Source organism: Parasteatoda tepidariorum, chromosome 7 (genome assembly GCF_043381705.1).
Source record: "Parasteatoda tepidariorum isolate YZ-2023 chromosome 7, CAS_Ptep_4.0, whole genome shotgun sequence".
NCBI lineage: Eukaryota > Metazoa > Arthropoda > Arachnida > Araneae > Theridiidae > Parasteatoda > Parasteatoda tepidariorum.
Genome location: NC_092210.1, coordinates 38,966,988 through 38,978,241, shown reverse-complemented (window position 1 = coordinate 38,978,241; position 11,254 = coordinate 38,966,988). Strand labels below are relative to the sequence as shown.

The 11,254-nt window shown below is 28.2% G+C and overlaps 1 protein-coding gene across 1 annotated transcript; it reads right to left on the bottom strand.

The window, feature by feature from the left end:
- Window positions 1-254: 254 nt before the first annotated feature.
- Window positions 255-11,202, bottom strand: LOC107444881 (Rho kinase). The gene has a single exon (XM_016059129.3). The coding sequence runs from the start codon at window positions 10,795-10,797 to the stop codon at window positions 6,682-6,684; it is 4,116 nt and encodes a 1,371-aa protein (XP_015914615.1). The 5' UTR covers window positions 10,798-11,202; the 3' UTR covers window positions 255-6,681.
- Window positions 11,203-11,254: the final 52 nt, after the last annotated feature.

Sequence of the window (11,254 nt, the reverse complement as noted above, 5' to 3'; positions counted from 1 at the left end):
TTTTTAGCTGGCTCTTAAAGAAATTAAAAAATAAACATTAATTTTTTTTTAACTGAGTTCTACAAATTTAGATTTATGATTATTATCACATGCGAACTAAAAAATTCAATGTGCTCTAAATAAGCTAATATTATGAAGATACTTCGAAAAAATTCAAAATAAAATTTATATGATTTATTGAAAATAAGATATTTTGTTATTAATGTGGTTGTAACAAAAGAAAGATAAAAAAAATAAAAAAGCAAAACCAAACATAACTTAATGCATTTATTTTTCAAAATAAAGCAATAAAAAAACTATACATAATGGGACAGGATATAAACTTAAGAAATTAACAAACATAATTTAAAGCAAAATTAATGTACCTATAATAATGTACGAGAAATCATATACATAAAACAAAACATATTAACTTCTAGTTACAATTATAATTAACACACAAATCTTATACAAAGATATCAATGATTTTCAAGAATAATTTTTCTCCATAATACAGGCTCTAACTATATACATATGTATATTTATATAGAATGATCTTATTTTTTAGATATTGATGCAAACACTTGGCAAGAATTAAAAGTGGACAAGTTTTAAAACTAATCAATCAAATATTTTCAACTTTTAAGAAAAAAGTCCAATTGTGTATTATTACGAAACAAAGATAATATGTTAACATCAATTAACAAAAACATTTAAATAATAAGCATTGGATAAATATAAAAATTATATAACAGTCAAATTAATAAGAAATTAAATATTTTTAAATACAAAAATTCAGAAATTAACATCTTGTCATAATAAAGCATAAAGTATGAAATATCCTATAGTCACAATTATAAGAGTAGAAAATTTTATTATGTTCAATATTGAAACATTTACTTACAAACATAAAACAATTTTCAATTGAACTAAAAGAAAAAGCGAGAAAATATTTAATTCAATGTACACAGAACATACATGTAAAACTTAAATATGTAATGTTTACAAACATTTTAAGAGATATTAGATTTCAATAAATGTATAAGTTTTACACAGTTGATTGTTAAAATAATACTCTTTAACATTCTATTAAACAAACTTTACTTAGATAGTAAATGTTTTATTAAAAATGAAAAAAATCTATTTTTAATTTTATATCTTAGAAAATCAAAATAAGAGAATAAGTTTCAACAGAAAAAAGTCAAAAAAATTTAATTTGGAACACCTGGAGATTACAAAATGTTACTTAGTTTTCGTTCCCCTAAGTAAAATATCGCCCATCAATGAAGAAAGGAATAAATAAAAATTTTAATTTTCGAAAAAAAATCCAATGAAATTAATACATTTGATTTTAATAATTGAAAGAAAAATCTCATACTGTAAGCTTTGGACTGATGTAAAAATAAATAAAACGACACTATATTATTAGGGATGAAACAAGTAAGTACAAAATTGATATTAGTAATGAATAAAAACTTGAATTTTATTTTAAAGAATTATTGAATTACAAAGAAAAAGGAGACCAATAAGAATAAACTGAAGTGAAAGAAAAATTGAAGATCTCAGCAGTTAAAAAAAAGGGTGGATGCAAAAAATATATATATATAAATGTGGAACTTGTGAATAGTTTTTTACTTACAGGTTTCTACAGAATACCATAATTGGTAAAAAAGCATTTTTGTCTACATAAAAAAATTTGAAAACATCTATACACGCATTACAGCAAATTGTATATAAATTATTTGGTGCTAAATCTATCAGTGAGATTCAATTTAAAATTATATACACAAAAGGTTTAGAAAATATTAAGGTATGTAATGCAGATCATGTACTTCCTATAAATTAAAAACTTTAAGAAATTGGGCATCATTTTAAATTCAACTTATTAATATTGTAATTCACCTAAGTATACAAAATATTTTATTAGAAAATTGATAACTTGAAAATCAAATAAGTTTTCAAGATACATTGAAGCTCATTATTCTGAAATCAAGATGAATTAAGTAACTTGAAACAGGAAAATAGTTAACTAACGTCTATAAATGAAATATAAAAAAAGAATACAAAAATAGTCAGATCATACAGAATATATATTTAAAAAATTCTTTCTATTCCAATTACTTGCAAAGAAATTAAGAATTTGCTTACCTTTTAATAAAAAAGAAAATACTTATATAAAACATGGAGATCCTAAATTAAGTACAAAAAGGAAATATCTTGGAAGTCGTAAAAACATGTGTGAATTTGATTCGCGAGTTTTGCAAGAGACTCATTTGATTAAAGGCCTGTTTGGCAATACAGACACATTTATCATTAAAAAAAAAAAAGAATTTTAAATTTGTAATATATATAATATCTATTAAGGCTAGAATATAGCAAATAGAAACTAATTTGTTACAAATTAATTTTTTCAAGTCTAAGCAATTATACAGCTAATTAGCTATAAAAATAGCAAGCACTAAAAGTTGTGCTGCCAGCAGAGTTCTCTGATCTAGAATTAGTTTTTTTCATAAAAAAAATAAACTTTTGTCTAAAAATATGATAGTGATAATGATAACAATTTTAATGACAAATAATACTCAGTAACTACAGTCGACACTCAATATATCAACCCTGGTGTCTAATCAAAAATAAACATTATATCAATAAGTTGTTCTTATCGTGCGTGTACAAAAATTATGCAAATATTTACTCATTTCAGAAATTTATTGAATACTTGGAAATAAAGTTTATGAAGAGTGGAAGAAATGAACACATACTAGACATCATTCTGATTTTTACACACCTATTCAAAATTAGCTATTGCTTATCAATAATTTAAGCATTGTACCTTTACCTTTTAGACATTAGAGAACAACAACCGAGAATAAGAATTTAGGGGGTTTCGTCACTTTTCTTCCATTCATAACGTGTTCAATATGTCTTATTTTTAATGTGAGGTAATGTCAAAAGAATAATGTCTTAAATAATTTTTTTGCAATTTTTTTCAAACAAATTACTAATTGTCAATCAAAGCAGGCCTGCCTTACACAATAATAAATGCCTTGGCATTGATTTTTTAAAAAATGACAAAAAAAGAAAATTAAACTAAATTTTAGTCGCTATACTGGAAAGAAGGGCAAGTCTAGACTTTCCAATGAGCAATAAAATAGCATTGTGATGAATAATAAACAGGACATTGCTCTGATGGATAAATTAATAGGTGGTCATACTAAAAAGTGTTGACTGCAGTAAAAAAAAAATTTAAAAAAAAATCATAAATTCAATTAAATAATTACTTCAACTAACCAAAGTAACTAATTTTCATAAATTATGGAACATGAATTGTGAATGGCAATAAATATAAACATTTCAATAAATATAGGCTTACCATCTTCCGGAGGAAATTAAAAAACTGGTTAATAGGTTATCCTAAAATTCACAACTTTCTTTTTCCAATGTAAAAAAAAATACAAATAAAAAAATGCTTCTGTTAGACAATATTATCTATTAAGAGGAATTAAAATAGGAAAGATAAAACAGTGAAAACTTAAAATATCTTTTTAGAAACTGAACCACCAGTTTTTTATTCATCATTAGATGCTGATAACCCTAAATGAATGTAATCCAAAATTACATTTAAAAAGACTCAAAGCACATTGATAATCACACAGAAATGACACAGCAAAAAATATTACGATAAATTTAGAACACTCACAGGGGTCTGTCTAAGTTTTTTTATGAGGTACCTATTTTGTGAAAATTTAGAAATAATTTGTGAAAATTAAAATATCAACACAACATGTACGGAATATCATTTTAATTAGTATTTTACTAAGTACTCAGCACACTTAGCATATTGAGATAACAGTATATTGAGTTAAAATAACAGATTTTTAATATAAACATACTCAGACAAGTTTTGACGTTGTACTCGGTTAATACTGAGTAGTTGTAAAAATTAAATATTTATAAGTCTAAATAAAGATGAAGATTTTTAGCAATAAAAAAAAAGAAAAATATGTTCAAACATAAATTTACAGCATGCAATCATTTACTATTGCTAACTCATAAAAAAAGACAATTGTACCACAAAGTTTTAAAAGGCATGGAGGAAAATGTGCTTTTTTAAAAAAAGTATTTTGCGAAATTACCGTTTTTCTTCAAGTTGAATTTGTGAAAGTATCGTTTGATCGAACGGTGAATTTGTGAAGGAACCGCTAGACGGTAGTAAATTTGCCCTGGACAGACCCCTGACTAAACTACATGAAAATAGTTTAATAGATGCCTCAGCAGTCTTATTCAATTTTTCTGTAGGAATTTTATAATTAGGGCACATTAACTTCAAAAATTAGGTTAAAAAGTTTAACAAAGTTAAAATAATCCCACAGTCAGGAAGACAATGAGTTACTTAAGGGCATGAACAGCCACCCCCAGCTTATCTTAGAGTAATTAGTTAAAATGTCTCAGTACAAACATGCCTTGAGGAAAGTGTCATCTCCCAATTTCAGCAGGAATTTAAACAAGAAGGTGGTAAAAAGTGACCATCTTAATGGAAAAACACTATTGAGATAACCCCGAGTCGATTTATGAGGCTATTTCACATACGAAGGTGAATCATTTTCATTTTTAATTGGCTATATAACATTATTTGATTCATTTAGCGATTCAACTTATACGCTTTAGCATGTGAAATATGTCGAAAATCATAGGGGGATGAATAAAAGTTAAAATGCATTCCTGAAACAAAATTAAAATAGAATTTTTTTAAAGAAAGAAATTTTCTGTATTAATCTGCATAGAATGAAAATTAAAATAATTTTTTGGAAATGATACAGAAATTTTTATTTTAATACTTTTATGAGTTTTTATTACTAATCATATTTTCTTCCTAATCATAAAATATTTGTTTTTTAAGAACATCTTTAAAGTTGAGATTTGGTAGTATTTTAAATAACAAGGTCCCCCTTTTAGTAGGTACAAAAAGAATAGGGAAGTTTTGTTCCTAAGAATCCTTAGGTTTTTAGTCTAGCGGAATCACTGCTCATCTAGTACCTGTCTTAGCCTAAGACATGAATAATTCAACAGAATTTGAATACCTAAATATTTTTGACAAACAAAAGGAGAAAGATATGAAAATCCTTTTGAACAGATATTAAGCATGGGATCTAAATAGGGCATATAGGGAAATCAGAAAGATGGTAGGCTTAAAAATATGAAGAAATCAGAATTAGCAATTTTATGAAAGAAACAAAAGCTGAGCAATCAAAATTTGTAACTACTTCTACCAGAAGTTAGCATATAGATTTCCATTATATTGTTTTTCATAGTTCAATCTTTACACAAACATGCTTTATAATATGATTAAAAAAAGTATATGACATGCAATGTCTTACTAATAAGGCCTTTGCTTAATTTTCAATTTCAGCACTATTTGTCAAATCAAAATCAAAGCTATAAGAATTAATGCAAAAATCAGAATAACTATAATTGAAATATTTCACATAATATAATGAGAGAAAGAGTATAAAATAATAGGCACAAATATGACAACATAATAAAAAGTAAACAATATAAATTTTTTAAAGATAACATTAATCAAATTTATGTCATAATTTATCTTAAGACAAATGTCATTAAAAAAAAAGAAAGAAATTAATGATCTTTTAAATGAGGGAATGAAAATGAAAGAGTTATTCAAATATTTTAGATTACCTAATTAATTTTATGCTAAAATTTTAAACATATTTTATATGAGACTAAATATTAATAAACATTAAATAAAAATTTTTACTCCAAATATTCTTTAACTTCCTTTCTAAATTAATTTATACCTCATTACAAAAGACAGGTACAAAATGACTAAAATATTAATTTTATTAATAACTGAAATATAAATATTATGTAAATGATAACCGATTAACTGATTACACACTTTTAACATTAATTTAGTTTAATAACTGTAAATATCTGATAATACGAGTTAGTTTCTTCAAAAAATTCAAATGATGGTAAATAAATTTTTAAAAAAAATTGCCTTACAAATCCTGATATAAATAGATTTTGAAAACATAATGACACTTAAGACCAATTTAAAATTAGTGAGTAAAATATATAATAAAAATATTTAAAATACAGGATACAGATTTAAGTACAAATAATAAAGAATTTTACTTAAATTTTAAAATAAATAATAAAATACTTAGTAGGGAAAAAAAAAATTAAAAAAAATACTAATAAATAAATGTTCCAAAAACAGAGTAGCAAAACTCAAACTTTTATTGCACCTTTGATTTAATGTCCCTGGACATCTATTACAATTGAAAGAGAAAACAATACCTATAGATAGATAATCTTTCTTTAAGAATCAAATATATTTAAGACATTCTAAAACTAAAGAAATCCAAAAAAATATTTAAAAAAAACAAGTGAAACATTTGTCAAAAACATTGTAATTGTTATAGATAAATTAATAAACATATGGTCCCTTTATAATTAATAATTACTTTATAGCATTATTTAAAATATTATTTAAAAGATCTTTTCTCATATAAATATTCTATTAAACATACAATAAATACATTGTTAGATTTTAGTTACCAACTGTCAGGAACTGATTAACAATCTTTTAGATTTTTACAAAAGTACTTCTTCAATGCATATTACACAGAACTGCATTTTAGATCCTAAAAAATATAAAGTATACTACAATCAATCCCTTTTTTACATTGTACCAGTAAGAACATTAGATGGCAAGGTAGAATTAATGAGTGTAGCAGACTTTTGATGATGGTACCTAGTTGTTGATCGCATAGAAGCTCGAGGCGAGCCACCTCGAGCCTCTCTCTGTGCAGCATAGCCAGACTTTTCCAATTTTTTTCGTAAGCGTGAGACCCACATTTGCTGCTCTTCAACAGAATTTGCAAGAAGTAACAGTTCTCTGGCAGTGTTAGGATCATAATTTACTTTACAAGGAGCTATCAATTCCTCTTTTTTGTCCAGGTGATCCTTATGAACTTTTACTCGGCATCGCCGACATTCTAAAGCTGCAGGAGGTCTGAACATATGCCACATTGGTCGTGGGCAAACTTCACAAGTTGTAGGCATATGAAAATGAATTGAAACAAAGTCATGACCTTTATATTCTATAACACCTGACTGCATTAAATCTTTTGGCATCTGTAATTCTAAATGACTATTGTCAGGTTTCCTACTTTCTCCCTCCCCAGCATATAATATTTGGAAAATTCGTGGTATATCTTTGGCATCAGCTCTAATTACATCTCCTTGAGTGACTGACCTCACATGAAACAATGTACTTAAATTTAAAATAATAATAGGATCCGCATTTGCTTTATCAGCCTCACTGTTATAAAAGATTATCTTTCTTGAACTTACTACAACATATTGCTTTTTCCAACCGTGCCTTTTAATATTTTGCTTGTTGGGAATAGATAACCAGCCTTCCAGGCGAGTTTCAACAAAATCATCTAAATCAGTATCAGGTCCACTGTTTACACTATCAGTCTCACTATTTAGAAATACCAATTTTTGCTGCAACTGTTCAATTTCTGAATCTTTAGAATCTAACTCCATTTGAAGCTTCAATTTCGTTTGACTCTCATCATACAGGAAAGACTGCAATTCAGACATTTCTTTCTGTAATCGTGCAACTGTTTGATTATATTTTTCTTTCTCCACTTTTAATTCTTGCTGCAATTTACGACATTCTTTTTCTTTCTTTCTATAATCAGTAGCACTTGATTTGTTTTTCTTTCCCGTCCAGTCTTTACGATTCATTATTTCAGCTAATTTATTAACAGCCTGCAATTTCAAGACACGTTCCTGTTGTACTTGTTTGTTTAGTTGCTGAATTTGCTCTTCTGTATTAGAAGTCTGGTTCTTTAAGTTGTTCATATCTTCTTGCAATGACAACAACTGGAATCCTCGATCTTCCTTCTCACGAGTTAGAATTTCGATTGTTTTCTTGTATTCATTCTCCTTTTCTTTATAACTTGATAATAATGAATCTTTATTCGATAAATCTGACCAATGTCTGGACATCAATTCTTTTAATTCTATTTCCTTGATAGCTCTTTCTTTTTCCAAATCTGCAATTGTTTCTTCAGCAATTGAACGGGCAAGAGATTCAGAATCTGCACGTGCCATTGCTAGTTGCAGTTGATGCGATAAATTATTTCTTTCATTTTCAAAATCCATTAATATTTGCTGTTTTTCTTCCAATTCTTGATTCAATTCTTTAACTTGAGTTTTATATAAAGTTGCAAAATAATTTTCAGTTTCAAATTGATCTTTTAGCTCTTTAGTTTGCAAATCATCTAAAGATTTCAAAGTTCTAAGTTTGTAAAGTTCATCTTCTATGCTACGTTTAACTTCTTTAAGTTCATTTGCTTCTTTGATTAGCTCCTTTTCTTTGGTTTTCAGCTTAGTGACTTCTGAAGATCTATTAGTTAACTCCATTTGTATGGTATTGCGTTTTTGATTTTCTTCTTCAATTTGTACAGATAAGCTTTTAACTTTATCTTTTTCTTTCACATATTCACTTTGAAGTTTTTGCAATTGTTGTTGTAACTGTCTAAAATCAAAAGACAATATCGATATTTCTCTTTCTTTTTCCTGGCTGACACTTTCAGACTTATGCCTCAAGATTTTCTCTTCATTTAATTTTGTTTGTAAAGCTTTCATAGCCTCCAAATTAGCTTCTTCAGTAGAAGATAATAAACGTTTTTTATCAGCTGTAAGGGCATTTATATCTTCTCGGTGAGCTGTAGCTTCTTGATCATACTTTTTCTGGAGATTTCTTAACTCTAGCTCCAACATCGCATTATTTTTCTCAAGCTCAACAAATTTACTGTTAATATCACGATTTTCTGACAGTAAAATTCTTTCCCTATCATGCATTCGTTCAAGCTCCATTTGGAGCACTTGCTTATGGTTTTCTAAATCTTGTGAATGGTCAGAAACCTTGTTCCATGTAGTTGTTGCCTGTTCAAGCTGTGACTGAAGCATAGCTAGTTTTTGAGATTGTGCTTTATTTGAGTTTTGGAGTGACATAACTTTTTCATTTAATTCTTGGACTGTTTGTTCTTTTGTGGCATTGCTAAGTTTTAATTCAGCATTGGATTTTTTCAACTTCATATTGTTATCAGCTTCCAATTTTAATTTATCATTCAATTCTCGCAAATCCTTTTCTAAATTAGAAGCTTTTTCATTCATTTGATGATTTGATGTAGAAAGTTGAGAGCGTAAATTTTTTTCATGCTCAATCCAGTTCCAATATTCTTCTGCTTTGGATTCTGCCTTCTTTCTATTTTCTACTTCATGATCAAGTTTGCGTTGAGCCTCTTTCAGATCGTGCTTAAAAACGGCTACATTTTTTTCCATTTTTCTATTTTCGTTTTGCAGTACAGCAACATCTTTTTGCTGCGAAGCAAAAGTTTCAATCTGATTTAATGAAAACAAATATTTTCTTTCTAACTCCATATTTAGATTTACTACCCTTTGTAGTTCTCCTTCAAGGTCTTCTACTTTCTTCATAGCATCAACACACATATCTACACGATCTACGTTTCCATTTACTTCATTACCATAAGACAATAACTGATAATCACCAGAATAACTAAATCCGATAAATGGAAGATGGTTGCCAGCAAAAGCTTTAGATGGAACGAAATTTTCTTCACCACCTTCATTTTCGATTTCATCAAAATTACTAGTATCCTCATCTGATGATAGTTCTGGAACTACTGGAGGAACACATTCCCTAATATTATCAAAAGTCCAATTATCATTCCGGAAGAAGGGATGCTGCTTGATTTCATCAACTCCGTTCCGACCTAACCGCTGTGATCTATCAGTCAAAAAAGAACATATTAGATGTTTTGCTTCACGAGAAATTTCTGCATCATCTGGAAAAGACAGCGAATTTTTATGATCCATAATCTTTCCGTAAGTTCCTACAAGAGAATCTGCATAAAAAGGTGTGTCTCCCAGCAACATCTCATAAAGGAAAATTCCAACAGACCACCAATCACATTCTCTTCCATAACACCCCTCCCCACCTTGAGATTTCAACACTTCTGGTGAAATATAATCAGGGGTACCAACAGCAGTATCTGATCGGACTAGTCCGTCTGGACCCATTCGCATGCAGGTTCCAAAATCAGCAAGCTTTAAATGACCATTTCTATCTAAAAGCATATTATCAGGTTTCACATCTCGATGAACAAACCCCATAGAATGAATTGCATCAACTGCCATCACAACTTCTGCACAATAAAACTTGGCCCAACTCTCGGAACAATCGTAATTACTCATCAAATTCACCAGGTCTCCTCCGGGCATATAATCCATGACCATGTATAGAAATTTATCATCTTGAAATGCAAAATGGAGCTTCACTATAAAATCAGTATTCGCATGAGCTAAAATATATCTTTCTTCATAATAAAAGGCACTATCAGATCGCTTTATCATCTCAAATTTACTAAGACGCTTCATTGCAAATACATTTTTTGTAGATTTATGTCGAACTAATTGTACCTCTCCAAACGCTCCTCTGCCTATAGTTTTGATGACCGAAAAATCATCAGGTTTCATACGGGATGATAATATAGCATTTGCAGGTCCTTCATAGCGGTTGAGAAAATTTTCAATATTTTTCATTCGTCTCAAAGCTGGATGATCACAATCAAAATATAAAGCCTGAACAGTATCTAACAGGCCATCAACATTGATTTCGGACCTAACATCCCTGATGCAATTTTCAAGATGCAGCAAGCGCTGCCGTCTATCGGCATCTATGATTTTGTCCATCATCAGGATATTGAATCACTTATAAGATCTCACCTTTAAGTTTAGTGTATTCCATTTCCTACAAGCGAAGATATGGAACAAAATAATTATAATCGCTTGCATTTAAATGTCCAAAAATAATGCATAGTCAAGCAATAAGTCAGATATCAGCTTCATTAATGAAAACTCGACACCTTTATCAAAATAATAATAATAAATGTCAACTAAATAATCATACGTTAAAAAAATATAAAACGATATTTAAAAAGCATAAAACAAACATAAATAAAAAAATTATTACACAAAACAAAAAAAATTATAGAATCACCACCATATTTGTTTTGTATACTTTTTTGTCGATTTCTAATTTGCAGTTACAGCCAACAGCGACTAAATGCATGTTACCAGAATTGCCGAGAGAACTGATCATGGTGCTTGAACCCAAGTAAACGATTTAAAATCATGAAAGCAAATGAATTTA

What these genes read in the sequence shown, in the direction of transcription:
- LOC107444881 (XM_016059129.3), bottom strand. Translation starts at nt 10,797, where the DNA reads ATGATGGACAAAATCATAGATGCCGATAGACGGCAGCGCTTGCTGCAT.